The sequence below is a fragment of the Hypomesus nipponensis genome, chromosome 1, assembly GCF_054491055.1.
Source record: "Hypomesus nipponensis isolate SF chromosome 1, ASM5449105v1, whole genome shotgun sequence".
In the NCBI taxonomy this organism is placed as follows: domain Eukaryota; kingdom Metazoa; phylum Chordata; class Actinopteri; order Osmeriformes; family Osmeridae; genus Hypomesus; species Hypomesus nipponensis.
The window spans coordinates 15646849-15662640 of NC_140361.1; the positions used below are offsets into that span (position 1 = coordinate 15646849).

The 15792-nt window shown below is 48.1% G+C and overlaps 1 protein-coding gene across 1 annotated transcript in view; it reads left to right on the forward strand.

Moving 5' to 3' along the window:
* The first annotated feature begins 2475 nt into the window (after nt 1-2475).
* il1rapl2 (interleukin 1 receptor accessory protein-like 2) overlaps nt 2476-15792 on the forward strand; it is a 146863-nt gene continuing 133546 nt past the window's right edge. Inside the window, exon 1 of the mRNA XM_084699179.1 lies at nt 2476-2557. Coding sequence (XP_084555305.1) covers nt 2476-2557 — 82 coding nt within the window. The remainder of the gene's footprint in view (nt 2558-15792) is intronic.

Sequence of the window (15792 nt, forward strand, 5' to 3'; positions counted from 1 at the left end):
ACAGATGGCTTCGTCCTGCCATAAACACGTTTCGTAGTCAAGGGAGTGTGTTGGGTTTGAATTTAACTCTTTATATTCCCTGAACTCGCAGTCTGTGGGGAAGAACAGCAGCAGCTGGATCTGTCTCCTCTCCTTCTCTCCTCCTCTCCTTCTCTCCTCCTCTCCTTCTCTCCTCCTCTCATCTCCTTCTCTCCTCGTCCTTCTCTTCTCCTCTCTTCATCTCCTTCTTTTCTTCTCTCCTTCTCTCCTCCTCTCCTTCTCTCCTTCTCTCCTCCTCTCCTTCTCTCCTTCTCTCCTTCTCTCCTCCTCTCCTTCTCTTCTCCTCTCCTCATCTCCTTTTCTCCTTCTCTCCTCATCTCCTTCTCTTCTTCTCTCGTTCTCTCCTCTTACCTGTAGTTCTCTTCTTCCCAACCAGTAAAAATGTCACAATCTAATTTTAGCAGTTCTACTTGATACTGTGGACAGACACATGACTGTGTTAACAGTTAGCAGAAGAAAAGAAAGGAGAGAAATAAAGATTGTTTAAAATAAAAAGTTGTCCAACTCTAACATTTATGCCAATAAAGCTTACTAAATTGAATGACATGGAGAGGGAGAGCAGGAGAGAGAGAGAAAATCTATTATCGTGGTATTGATTAGACTGAGCCCATTCTCGGCAGCTGAGAAGCAGGAAGTGCGTCCATTGGGGAGTCGAGGGACCAGGGTCAGTTTGGATCAGTTTCTCCTGCTGATAATGACAGGGAATAGTGTGTGAGCAAAACACAAAGTTCAGTACATTTCTCTCTTACTCCTTTCCTCTCGTCTCTCCTCAGTGGAGGAGGCATGGAGGCAGGCGAGGTCACCCAGATACATTTGCTTGTCTCTTTTTAAGACAGCCTCCCTTTTTCCCACCCATGGTCTACCTCCAGTCTACTTGTGATTTGTGGGTTAGCAATTAGGCTCTGGTCTGAACAGGTGCTTCTGCATTCATTAATGCTACCATTATCTCACCCTCAATCACCTTATGTGCATGCGTGCGTGTGTGTGTGTGTGTGTTGGGGGGAGGGCAGTAGCAGTCAGAGTAGTTGTACAGAGTGGGAACTTTTGAATAATTGATATGCTAATACCTGGAAAGTCTGAGACTCCGAATGGTCCAGTATTCTTTGCACCCTGGAATGTTTGGGCCCGAAATAACATGGCAATGTTTTTTGGCTCTGGTGTTGTGTGTGTGTCTGTTTGTGCATGTCTGAATGCGTGAGTGTGGGTGTGTTTGGCGTGCAATTCTTGGGATATTTTAGGTATCAATTAGTGAGATGGAGAGAATATAAGGGGGAGAAAGCAAAGAATATATATGTGTGTGTGTGTGTGTGTGAGACAGAGAGAGCTAAAAATTATTATTTGGATGGTGTTGTTGGAAGGGAAATATAGTTTGGATAATATTCGGGTGGATCCTGTACATGCACACACACACACACGCACACGCACACACACACACACAGATGCATTTTGGATGGAGGACAATTCTTCAGACAAAGAAAATGATTATTTGTTTGTGACATACTCTCATATCCACCCTCTCTATTATTATCTTTCTATCTGGAAATAGTTGAACAGCTTTTACCACCTCCTCTTCCTCTCCTCCTCCTCTTCCTTTCTCTCTCTTCCTCCACCCTTTCTTTCTGTCCTCTTTCTCCACCTCCATCTCTTCTTCTTCCTGCTTCACATCTCCCTCCCTCTTCTCCTCTTCCTCCCCTAGCTCCCCACCTTCTCATTAAGGCAACTCTATTACACAGGTCTTACTGTCTTCCCGTACTGTGGCTGTGCTGCTAGTAGTTTACGTGTGTACTCGTGTGTGTGTGCGTGTGTGTGTGAGCGAGTGTGTGGAGCCAACCTGGTTAGTGGTGGATCTTCTAGATAAACCCATTCGATGGGCATTTAGTGAGGTGGATTCAGACCAGCTCTAACCCAGCTATCTCTATTCTTCTAAATGAGCTCCAGCTCTCCTAATCTCTGTTCTCCTTCCGCTCAGGCGGAAAAACCCCATGTGCGTGTGTGTGCGCGCACGTGTGAGTATGCTATGACTGCATGTTAGACAGCGTCTGAGTTCTCATGGTTGGTCTAAATCTCCCCATGATGGTGTTTTAATCATGAAAGCAGTCATCAATCCCACTGTCAGCACTGCAAGAGGAGATGGGAGGATAGGAGGGGAGGGGGGGGGTTAGTGCTCTGGTATCTCCTGCCTCTGGAGATAAATGAACAAACGCATCATCTGTCAGAGAAACAGAATTGCCTTCTTCTCTGCGAGAGTCCCAAACCACTTATTTGTAAACTCGCTCTCTCTTTGTCTCTCCTTTTCGCTTCTCCATTTCTTCCCCCCCCCCCTCTCTCTCTCTCTCTCTCTCTCTCTCTCTCTCTCTCTCTCTCTCTCTCCCTCTCCTCCCCTCGCCCTCTCTCCCCCTCGCTCCCCTCCCAGATCCCTGACAGACAGAGTGAAAGATGAAGTCGCCGTCCCTCCTCTTCCTCTTCGTCTCCGCTGTCACCTGCGTGAACCTCAAGTACATCTCCAAGAGGAACTCGGGTGAGTGCGAGCGTTCCCCTCTTTTACCTAATCTCTCCATCGCTACGCCTCTACCTCGCTCTCTATCCCTTTTTTCTTTTTCTCTGTTTCTCTTGCCGTCTCTGCCTCTCCTTTTCTTCACTCCGTTTTGGCTGTTTCTCTCTGGCTCTCTCACTCTTTTTGACTTGCTCTTTCTTTCAATTTTGTTGTCCCTCTCTCTCTCTCTCTCTCTCTCTCTCTCTCTCTTTCTCTTTCTATGTCTCTCTCTCTCTCTTTCTATGTCTCTCTCTCTCTCTCTCTCTCTCCTCTCTCTCTCTCTCTCTCTCTCTCTCTCTCTCTCTCTCTCTCTCTCTCTCTCTCTCTGTAAGCATTAAACGAGCATTGTGTTTATCTTATCTCCCTCCTCTTCTGGAGGGAACGTTAATATTCCATATCTTTGACTGCTGTGTTGTTGTGGTTTGTAAACATCGTCGGGCCTGATTAGCTATTGTGTTATTGATGTTATTGATTAGGTCTCAATGGAGGTTCTGACGACAGTGTCTGTGCTTTACCTGTGTGTATGTGTGTGTGCGTGTGTATGTGTGTGCATGTTTGTGTGTGTGCGTGCGTGTGTGTATGTAGGGAGCTCGGGAGACACTTTGCTTGTGTTTGGGGATGGGGTTGTGTCTGTGTGTTTGTCTGTGTGTGTGTGTGTGCCTGTATGTGTGAGTGCTGGTGAGCAATTATGCGATCAGAGCCAAACTGGCTTTTATGTGGGCGGCAGTAACACAGCAGCAATATAGCCTGTCAGTTTGTCTCCAAGAGAGGGAGAGATGGGAGGGTCTGGCTGTACACAGAAGGCCTGCTGGAATAACAACACCTCCTGGGGTGTGTGTGTGTGTGTGTCGGCAACTGGATATGTGGGATTCGGGGGGGGGGGGGGGCACCGCAGGGTTAATTGTCTGACAACTCCCCTGCCTTTGGACAAAAGGTCCTAGACGACGCTTCGACTTTGACCCGTCTTCGGTCTCACAAATCCGATCTGATGTCGCTGATCGGGCTGATTTCGTTCGACCAATCAGCATGTCCAGAGAGCTCCCTCAGTGATTGGAGCTGGTGATTTGAAGTCCTGGTTCATATTGAGCTGCGGTAAAGCCTCTGGGTTTCCATGCTTCCTCTAACTCGGAGCGTTTGAGGGAGAACCGGCAGATAAATAATGCAACCCAGGGTTGTTTTATTTTGAGGTTGTTTAAAGATAAACGGTTGTGCTGAGGCCTGAGAGCAGGGCAGACAGAGCGGCATCTGTACACACACAGCCTGTCTCAAACCTTCCCCTGGGAGGCCAATCAGAGCTCATCACTCTGACATCATTTCCTGTCGGCCTTTGATCCAAGCTGATGGCTTGAGTTTGAGAGAGAGAGGAGGAAAGAGGCGCTCGGCAACTCTTCTCACCCACGCAGCGCGAAGACACACAATCCTGGAATACTTCAAATAAAGAGGAAAGCGATGCCGTCGGCAAGACAATTTTCCACCGCGGAGGAGAAGAAAGCCGAACGGCGGGTTTATCCCCGGCTATCTGATCAGCGGCAGAACTGATAAGGGAGCAGATAACGGCGCCTTATCTACATCTGCTGCCATGAGCGGCTAATGGCGCTGTCTCTCTCCGCTCGCGCCCGCTGTCGCGGCGACGGACCGGACCCGGTGGAGGGAGGGGAGAGAGGAGGAGAGGAGATAAGAGGAGAAGAGGGTGAGAGAGTGTGGGGAAGGAAGAGAGAAAGGGGGGGGGGGTTGATGGAAAGAGGGGAGAAGGAGAAGTAAAGGGGGAGAGGATTACTCCTGCTGCTGGTTGCCGTTCTCCTCAGGTATGAGGTATCGCATGGGGCAAAGGGTGCTAGGAGACAAGGAGTCCAGGACCTGCAGACTGAGTTTTACCAAAACAACATGACCCTTGAGAGATGCTCTCCAGCTCTCCTGCTCTCCTGCTCCTGATCTCTCACTATCCTCCTCCTCCCCCTTTTTGTCTCTCTTTCTGCCTGAGTGCAGTCCAGCCACCGCAAGTCAGACCCTTCCAGATGTTTACATGGCCCCTGTCTCCACATCTTCCTTGGCAGTAAGACAACGAAGATGAGGATGTTAGCTCAGATGCTAGCTTAGCTCTCCACAGCTTCCCTTCCTCCCCAGACAGGCCGGCAGAGCACACAGTTCACTGAAGTAGAGAGAGAGAGAAAGAAAGAGACCCGCAGAGAGTAGAAGCAAGTGTGCTCGACAAACAAAAAGAAAGAGGTATGGAGAGAGGCAATGGACAGAGAGAGAGCGTAATGGAGAAAAAGAGGGAGGGCAAGGTAAATAGAGACGGAAAGATTGTGAGAGAGAAAAAAGTTCCAGGGGATGGAAAGAAAGCAGCTCATACAGGGAGAGTGTTTCTTAATAATGGGGCTCTTACAGCAACCAAAGTGTTTTCTCGGCTTAATGTGTCTCTTCATATTTAATGTCACACACATAAATACAGACACACGCACTCGCACGCACACAGTAAACAACTTTCAATTCAATTATGGACCTTAGGGAGCCTGTGGACAATAGCGCCCCTCTCGCTTCTGTGGGCGTCGGCTAACGGGGTCAAACTGAGTCCGACCCTGCCTCAGTTATCTCAGTTCTTGGCTCGCGACGATTGGCCAGGGGACGAGAAGGCTTCAGGGCATGAAGCCGTTTTGTTTCACTGTCACACGCAGTGCCTCAGACGCCTCAGTGAGGAGGAGAAGGGGTCTCTCCCTCTCTCTCTCTCTCTCTCTCTCTCTCTCTCTCTCTCTCTGTGTCTCTGTGTCTCTGTATCTCTCTCTCTCTCTCTCTCTCTGTGCCTCTCTCTCTCTGTGTCTCTCTCTGTGTCTCTCTCTCTGTCTCTCTCTCTGTCTCTCTCTCTGGCTCCTGGTTCTTGTTTTGTGACAGGCGGAGGGGGGGGGGGGGGGGGGGCGGTAGACAGTCCCACATGCAGACTGTTACTACCGTGACATTAGGCCAAGAAAATCTCCATGTGTCACCAGACTGGTCCCAGGAGTCTGAGCAAGGGACCCCCGCAGTCCTGCCCCTCCTCCTCTCTCTTTTTCAGAGGGAAGTGTGTGTGTTTGTGTGTGTGTGTGTGTGTGTGTGTGAGGGGAGCAAAGGTGAGTGTTTCCAGCAACTCGACAGTATCTTAGCATATGAAAGCAGCTCGGCGGCGTATGTTCCTCGTCTCTGCCTTCTGTCTGCGCTCTCTTCACTCCTACAGAGCTGGCTGGAAGTATCTGGTCCTCCCCCTCCATCCCTCCCTCCCTCTCTCTGTCTCCATCCATTCTCCTCTCTCTCTCTCTCTCTCTCTCTCTCTCTCTCTCTCTCTCTCTCTCTCTCTCTCTCTCTCTCTCCCTCCCTCTCTCTCTCTCTCTCTCTCTCTCTCTCTCTCTCTCTCTCTCTCTCTCTCCCTCCCTCTCTCTCCCTCTCTCTCTCTCTCTCTCTCTCTCTCTCTCTCTCTCTTTGTCTCTGTCTCTCTCTCTCTCTCTCTCAATTCAATTCAATTGGCTTTATTGGCATTAAGAAACAAATGTTCACATTGCCAAAGCAAAGGTGGAACCACAGAACACAGAAACAATATTCATATCGTCAAGTCTCTCTCTCTCTCTATCTCTCTCTCTCTCTCTCTCTCTCTCTCTCTCTCTCTCTCCCTCTATCTGTCCAGCCCTCTCTTGAACTATATCTCTCTCCTTTTTGGATTTTCCCTTTGTCTCTGTGTCTCTCTACCTTCCTTCACCTCTTTCTGTCTGTCTCTTTTTCTCTTCCTCTGTTTTCTGCGCTGGTACTGGTAATCTTTGTGCTGGCACCACCACACTAGTCACATAAAAGGCATAAAAGAAAATGAAAACCCATCTTCAAACAAACTGCTCCCTCTCTTTCCTTCCCTCCTCCTCCCACTCTCTCTCTCTCTCCCCTCTCTCTCTCTCTCTCTCTCTCTCTTTCTCTCAGTCTCTCTATCTCTCTCTCTCTCTCTCCCCCACCCTCTCTCTCTCTCCCCACCCTCTCTCTCTCTCTCCCCTCTCTCTCTCTATCTCTCTTTCTCTCTCTCTCTCTCTCTCTCTCTCTTTCTCTCTCTTTCTCTCAATCTCTCTCTCTCTCTCCCCACCCTCTCTCTCTCTCCCCACCCTCTCTCTCTCTCTCTCTCTCTTTCTCTCTCTCTCTCTTTCACTCTAACTCCTTTTACTCACCTTCACTCTCTTTCTCCATCATCCCTGTCTCATTCTTGGTCCTTTTCGCTCCTTCAGACACTCTTCCTTTCCTCTGCTCTCCTCCTCTCCCCCCCCCCCCTCCTTATCCCTCTGTCTGTCACACCCCAGACGTCTAATATGTATCTATATGTGAAAGGAGGATTTGTGTGACACACACATATCTATGGATATTCCTCCCCCCCGGCTGCTAGGCTGTATCTATGTGAGAGAATGACAGGACCAGCAGGGAGGCAGCTAATGCTCTCGATCCATCTCTAATCACATCTCCAGTGCTGCACATGATTCTAATAGAGATCAGAGCAGACAAGGAGATACTGCTAATCACCCCGTGATATTCATCCCATATTCATCCTCAGAAATCGAGTCTTTTGTGAACTTTCTTTTGGCCTCTCTCTCTCTCTCTCTCTCTCTCTCTCTCTCTCTCTCTCTCTCTCTTTCTCTCTCTCTCTCCCTCTCTCTCTCCCCGTTTTGTATTATGTATTAAGTAGTATTTGGTTGCAGAGGTGCCTGGGAACCAGGCTGGGTGATAATACACCTGTCAGGGGCTGGATAGGATGAATGTCCCAGACTCTAAAAAGGTCCTCTTGTTCTTACGGTATATTAATGGGCGTGGACAGCAGCGACCTCGGTTTCTCACCCGGTTTGTTTTATATGTTTTAAATATGCCTTTTAAAATGTGTTTCAAACGCCATGGAAAACCACCTCTCCTCCTCTCTCTCTCTCTCTCTCTCTTTCTCTCTCTCTCTCTCTCTCTCTCTCTCTCTCTCTCTCTCTCTCTCTCTCTCTCTCTCTCTGTCTCTCTCTGTCTCTCTCTGTCTCTCTCTCTGTCTCTCTCTCATACCCACCCACACATGTACACACAGCCCTCCCTCCCTCCCTCCCTCCCTCCCTCCCTCCCTCCCTCCCTCCCTCCCTCCCTCCCTCCCTCCCTCCCTCCCTCCCTCCCTCCCTCCCTCCCTCCCTCCCTCCCTCCCTCCCTCCCTCCCTCCCTCCCCCCTGTCCTACCCCCTGTCCTCATCCCTGCCCTTCCACCCCCCCTCGTCCCGTCTGTCTTTGATGTAGCCCAAGGTTGCATCAAATATTCATCCTCTCTTTGTTTCCACAGTGAAATATTGATACAGTTTGACACAGCTTGATTCACCTTTGGTTCCTCCACCTCAGCCAGCTGGTTGGCTGGCTGGCCAGTTGTCTAGCTGGCTGGTTTGTTGGTTGGCTGACTGGCTAGCTGGCTGGCTGGTTTGTTGGTTGGCTAACTGAGTTGGCTGGCTGCTGTGTCTCTCTGCAGGGTCCTTCTGTGGGCTGTCTCGAGGAATGCCTGTTTCTCTGACAGGGTGATGACGGCTCATTATAGCAAAGGGCCGGCTAATTATTGCTGCTCACTTTATGACAGACCTAATGTGTGCGTCACAGTCAAATGTGGCCCGTATGTGAGAGGGATTGTGTTTTTCTGTGATTGTGCCTCCATGCATTGGTGTATATCTACATGCACACGCGCATTGTATGCACAGTATGTGTGTGTGTGTGTGTGAGTTTGTGTGTGCGTGTGTTAAGAGCAGTAGGATATGACAGTAATTCAGCAGGACGGTGGGCCTGGGGGGAGTTACTATATGTGGATGTCAATTAATTACTGTCCTCCTTAAGAACCATCCTCTCTCTCCTTCCCCATGTCTCCCCTACCTCTCTCTCCCTCCTCCCCATGTCTCCCCTACCTCTCTCTCTCTCTCTCTCTCCCTCCCCCGTCTCCCCTGCCGCGGATCCCCCTCCCCTCCACAAACACGCAGTCACTGCTTCTGACATCCTTACTTTGATAATGCAATTATAACAGAGAGGAGGTCTTAACCCTGGCCCACCTTTTCAATGCAGTTACCACATTTACACTTTAATCAGCCTGCAATTTGGATTCAGGCTCGCTTCTTTCTTTCTCTCTCTCTCTCTCTCTCTCTCTCTCTCTCTCTCTCTCTCTCTCTCTCTCTCCCTCCCCTCCCCTCCCCTCCTCTCTTCCTGTGCGGCGGGTGTCTTTGGCTAGTTAAGATCATGAGTCACTCAGCTAAGAAAACACCTTTTCAGAGCTAAGCTATCCCCATGGCAACAGGCCATAAAAAGGGGGAGATGTCAACACAACTTTAACTCAAAAGTCGATGAGCTACCGACCTTCTTCCTCCTCGTCTTCTTCAGTGCCATCAACCTGTTAGGTAAGATTGGACCTGCATGTGTCTATACGGCTGCATGGCTTGTCACAGGACAGGATCATGTGTCCTGCACCAGACAGTGCACTGCTTAAAGACAGCAGCAGTTATAAATAAACTGACACAAATGACACTCTGTGACCAAGGAGGAGGGAGAATGGAGCGAGTGTAAAAAATATAAGGAAGACTTTAGTAAAGAGCGTGTGGTAGGCGTAAGTGATGTGAAGGGATGTGTTTGTGTGCGTGCGTCAAGGCCGTCGCCATGGAGTCAACATTTTTTATAATCATTTCGGACGGCGTGCGTGGTTACCTGTCGTAGCGTAGCACAATTATATTTTTATATCAATATATGGGGGGGGGGGGGGACGGGACATTTTGACCAGATTTGAATATTGGGGGGGGATGTGTCCCCCCCAAATATGTATTATGATTACTGCCTTGGTGTGTGTGTGTGTGTGTGTGTGAGTATGTGATGTATTTGAGTGTGTGTTTGCGTGCGTGTGTGTGAGTGAGTGTGTGCGTGCGATGTCTGTGTTTGTGTGTGTGTGAGTGTGTGTGTGAGTGTGTGTGTAATGTGTGTGTGAGGCAGGCAGAACTTTAATCAGGCCTAGAGTGGAACTGTGTTTCTACACCCACGGCTACCCCTGAACCATCTCCTCTGACAGAGAACAGCTCAATCATGCGCAAATCATGAGCGAACATGTAAACAAACACACCATACATTGTTTTGAAGGGTGCCAACATTATTTTACATCGGATTAGCATAGTAGCACAGTAGCACTGTAACACAATACACAGTAACACAGTAACCAGTTCCAAATAACACTGTAACACAATAACATAGTACCTTGTCACATAGTACCCAGTAACACAATACCCGGTATCACTGTAGCACTGTAACACAGCAAGACAGAACCCAGTAACATAGTAACATACTAACACAGAACCCAGTAACATAGTAACATACTAACACAGAACCCAGTAACATAGTAACATACTAACACAGAACCCAGTAACATAGTAACATACTAACACAGGACCCAGTAACACGGTACCCAGTAACACGGTAACCAGTAACATAGTAACATACTAACACAGGACCCAGTGACACAGGACCCAGTAACACGGTAACCAGTAACATAGTAACATACTAACACAGGACCCAGTGACACAGGACCCAGTAACACAGTACCCAGTAACACGGTACCCAGTAACATAGTAACATACTAACACAGGACCCAGTAACACAGGAACCAGTAACACGGTACCCAGTAACATAGTAACATACTAACACAGGACCCAGTAACACAGGACCCAGTAACACAGTACCCAGTAACACGGTACCCAGTAACATAGTAACATACTAACACAGGACCCAGTAACATAGGACCCAGTAACACGGTACCCAGTAACATAGTAACATACTAACACAGGACCCAGTAACACAGGACCCAGTAACACAGTACCCAGTAACACGGTACCCAGTAACATAGTAACATACTAACACAGGACCCAGTAACACAGGACCCAGTAACACAGTACCCAGTAACACGGTACCCAGTAACATAGTAACATACTAACACAGGACCCAGTAACACAGGACCCAGTAACACGGTACCCAGTAACACAGTACCCAGTAACACGGCACCCAGTAACATAGTAACATACTAACACAGGACCCAGTAACACAGGACCCAGTAACACGGTACCCAGCACCTCACATAGCAGAGAGCCCAGCTGCCAGAGAGGCAGTAATTAAGTTCTGCTCTTGTCACTGCAAGTCCTTAGCCTGGTAATTATAGCAAAAGCATGAGTGCTCACTCTGTTGTTGCTGCCAACACGGACACACATGCACACACATGCACACACATGCACAAACACACAGACACACACACACAGACACACACACACACTCATGCACACACACTCTCATCCATGAGTAACAAAGATGGTTTAGTGAGCCTTTTTTCCTCAGGCTTTAGCTCAGTAAACTAAAAAGGCCTTCGACACTGCTGAGACACAGACATAACATCACTCTCTGAAAGACACACACACACCACACAAGATACAGACAGTGAGGCCTTATTAAACAGTGTTAATGAGGTGTGTATGAGAAAGAGGGGGGAAAAAGTGAGAGGGTGTCTGGGATGGATGCGTGGCGTGCACCTTTTTATACCTCATCCAGTGGTAATTACATTGATATCTCTGTTCTCTATTCAAGAGTCCAGGATAAAGAGAAAATGTCTAGAATCCCTTGAATGGATAGGCAGTGTCTGTGTAAGAGACAAGGTGGGATAGATAGAGAGACAGAGAGAGAGAGAGAGAGAGAGAGAGAGAGAGAGAGAGAGAGAGAAGAGAGAGGGATGGAGAGAGAGAGAGAGAGAGAGAGAGAGAGAGAGAGAGAAGAGAGGTGAAAGAGATGGAGAGGGAGGACTACAGAGGGAGAGAGATAAAAAGAGAGCCATGAGAGAGGTTATCTGTCGTGTATTTATCCAGACTCTGGGGAGCAGAGGAGAGAAGAAGCTGACATTCATTGACTTGCCTCTCGAGGGCTGTGTGTGTATTTAAGTGTGTGTGTGTGGTGGAAGGAGGGGTGGGGTGATAAGTGCTCACTGGCAGGTCTCTCTTGGGAGAAGTTCAATGCAAAAGGACGAGGTAGCAGAAGTGAGTCCGTGTGCATGAGAGAGTGTGGGTGTGTGTGTGTTTGCGTGTGTGTGTGTGTGTGTGTGTGTGTGTGTAAGAGCGGAGGCAAGGAGGTAAGGAGAGGGAGAGGAGGACAGAGAGAAGGAAGGAGGACGAGGAGAAGGAGTTACGTTGCGCCAAAAGGCAGAGGATGTCGAGATGGCAGGAGTGAGGAGAATGGAGTCAGGACAGAAAAGTTAGGAGAGTTGAGAAGTTTGTTTAGGAACGAGTAGAGAAGGTTTGAGGGTGAGGAATCAGGAGAACGCACAGAGGCGACACAGGTTAGGAAAGAAGACTCGGGAGGGAGGAGAGAGAGGTTGGACTGGGGAGAGAGGAGCTGGGAGAGAGGAGTTAGGACAGAGGAGTTAGGACAGAGGAGTTAGGAGTTAACTCTTGAACTCTTGTACTCCCTGTGAAATATTTGACTGTCGTTTGTTCTTCTACAGGTACAGTCTTGCACTTTTTGGGGTTCATGTTGTTTTTAATTTGTAACTTGTATAACGGCATGCTCTTATGGGTCTTCCCTTTTGGCACTTGTTTTTCACAATGTTTTTCACAATGTGTGCTTCATGTTTTGGCTGCTTGCAGTGTTTGGGACTACCTCGTTGTTATGATCGGTGACCTATGCTCTTTTGTAAAGCTCTCTCTTGGGAGTCGCTTTGGATAAAAGCTTCTGCTAAATGCATACATGTCAATGTAAATGTAGTTAGGAGAGAGGAGCTAGGAGAGAGGAGATGAGTGATTAGGAAAACAAGAGATAACAGATAGTTGGTAGGAGAGAGGAGTTGGGAAAGAGGAGAGAAAGGTTGGAGAGAGGACTTAGGAAAGAACAGAGGGAATAAGGAAACAGGAGAAAGGAGACAGGGAGAAAGGAGTGAGGAGAGAGGAGTGAGGAGAGAAGGGAGAGGAGAGAGGAGTTAGGAGACAAGGGAGAGGAGTTAGGAGACAGAGCTCTTACTGAGGCCAGTGATGTCCAGCTGCCCTAAGTCAGTGTGCTGCCCTCAGCAGTAGTCCACCATGCATACTGTATGCCTTCACCTCAGCATCACGGCCACACACACATACACACACGCAACACCACCTCCACATGCTAGCACATGCGACACGCAGACCCAACACATCAAAAATACAGGTCACCTGCAGGTGAGAATGGAGTTATATGCTTTCTTTTATGGTCGGAGTTGGTATGTGTAATTATGCGTTTGTGACTTTAGTGCCCTTCCATATATAAGTAACATCTATGGAGCTTATGTGGAAACCATCAGCCAGAAGGTAGCTTTTTCAGCACTATCCGCGCCACCCCTTACGAGTTTGCATGACTATCCTTGTGGGGACTAACAATTCAGTCCTATTCCAAATCTTTTTTTCCCTTAACCCTAACCCTAACCTACTCTAAACCTAACCCTAACTCCTACCCCTAAAACTATCCTCAACTCCTAACACCAACCCTTAATGTAAGTCCAACCCTAACATTAACGCCAAGCCCCCATAAAACCTTCTACAAACAGCACCTGAACTTGTGAGGACCATGAAAATGTCTTGAAGTTGAAATGTTCCTTCCCCCCCTCCCCCCCCCCCCACACACACTCACAGTCTCTGGCGCAGTGCTGTGTGACCCAGCAGGGGGTCTGTAGTGTGTGTGCCGTGGTGCAGCCAGCCAGACCACAGCAGACCAGTGCTCCCAGTCCAGCTCCTGCCTGGGTGTCTGTGCCAGCACAGCATCAGCCCGCACCACAGCCAGTGTCATGGCTAATTGCTCATTAAGCCTGTTCCTCTCTGCCAATCTGGATTGTGTGTGTATGGTTTGGACTCTGTGCGTGTTTGTGTGTGTAGTAAGATGCTAAAAGTATAATCCTAATATATCCTTTTAGAGTACAGCTCATATGAGTGAGAAAGAAAGAGAGAGAACGGGGTAAGAGAGAGAGGGGTAAAAGAGTGAGGTAAGAACATGAAGTAAAGGTTTTAGTGAGAAAGATAGAGAGAGAGAGAGAGAGAGAGAGAGAGAGAGAGAGAGAGAGAGAGAGAGAGAGAGAGAGAGAGAGAGAGAGAGAGAGAGAGAGAGAGAAGAGAGAGAGAGAGAGAGAGAGAGAGAGAGAGAGAGAGAGAGAGAAAGAGAGAGAGAGAAGAAAGAGAGAGTGAGAGAGAGACGGTGAGAAAGGGCTGGATGAGTAGATGAGAGGGTAATGGAAGAGAGATGTAGTTCAGGATGTTTTCCTCTCCAGAGCTCCTCAATAGAGCAGCCGTCTGACATCTCACAGGCCTCAGACGACAAACACACACACACACACACACCTACGCATGCACACACCCACACCCACACCCACAAACACACACACACCTACACATCCACACACACACACACACACACATACACCCCCACACCTACAAACACACACACACCTACACACACACCTACACACGCACACACACACACCGACACACCCATACCTACACACACACACCGACACAGGCACACACACACCTACACGTGCACACTCATACCTACACACAAACACACACACACCTACACAGGCACACACACACCTACACACACCTACACACACACAAACAAACACACACACACACACACCTACACCTACACACACACACACACACACACACACAAACAAACACACACACACACACTTTCAGGTCTTCTACTTGCTCCTGTTCTTTCTGTTCTCTCTTCCTCCTTTTGCTGGAGGCAGATCTGATGGAGGCTGTGGATAGATGAAGAGATCAGGACAAGTGGAGAGAAGCTGAGCTGATGAGAAATTGCATTTTCTCTTTCTCTCGCCATTGCACACACAGACCCCCCCACACACACACAGACACACACACACACACACACACACAGGCACACACACATACACCCAGGCTGTGTTTATATAAAACCTCTCAGGTCCTATCAAAGATCTTGTAAGAACATATTTCAGCTGATAGGGATCCTTTATATCTCTGGTATGTGTGTGTGTGTGTGTGTGTGAGTGTGTGCGTGTGAGTGTGTGAGTGTGTGTGTGCGTGCGTGTGTGTGCGTGTGTGAGTGTGTGTGTGAGTGTGTGCGTGTGTGTGTGCGTGCGTGTGTGTGTGCGTGTGTGTGCGTGTGTGTGTGAGTGTGTGCATATGTGTGTGCGTGTGTGTGCGTGTGTGTGCGTGTGTGAGTGTGTGCGCTTAGGAGTGGTGCTCAACTGTTCAACTGTGGTGTGTGTGTTATATGGTTGAACTTAAAGGAGACTTATGGCTGATGTGTGCCTGAATAGCTTTCTAACTCTACAGCTCTACCTCTTGTTCACACTATAAGTGCCTCCGCATTGAACAGCCAGCCAACAAACCAGTCAGCCGGCCAACCAACAAGACAACCAGCCTCCCAGACAGGTAGCCAGCATGTCAGCCAGCCAACCGGCCAGCCTCCCATCCAGCCAGCCAGCCAGCCAGCCAGATAACCAGCTAGCCAGCCATTACAGTTTTTTACAATCACTATGACACTTTTTTCAATACCTTAAACAAGTTTTCTAAACTCTTAACGCACCAACACACCTACCACACACAATTGGCGAAACTGTTAATTTCATGCTCAAAATCACACATTGTAAACTGAACTCAAACACAAAAATACACTAAACATGACACCATGTCTACCAAACACTAACACACGTTCTCTTTTCACAGGAACATTTAGTAAATCATAGCACAATGTCATAAAAAAACACTAACATCAGTTGGAATTACAGAAACTGCATTCTTTTATATGTCACGTCTCACATTATATAGATTATAGATTGTGTTTGCAATGCAGTTTCTTTTGAAGCCTCTACATTTTGGTTTTGTTGGGTTTAGTAAATGCATGCATTTTGTTTCTTTTGCTGCAGAAATTCAGAACAAAAAATGAATGACCGATGTCAGAGTAGCTTTATAGAATGTACGGTTACTGTATTGAAAAAAAGAAGACAGAAACATAATTGCTGCAGTAAAGGCTTCATTTGCAACAGGACATTACTGCAAGAAATATGCAATACAGCTGCCATTTACAGTATTCCAGCTCTGGCTCTTCTCTGAGCGCCACCACACATTCTAACTCCTCTCCCTTGCCCTTGTCCCACTCCTCTCCCTTGTCCTGGTACTTGTCTTCCTCTCCTTTGTGCAGGTATTACTGTAT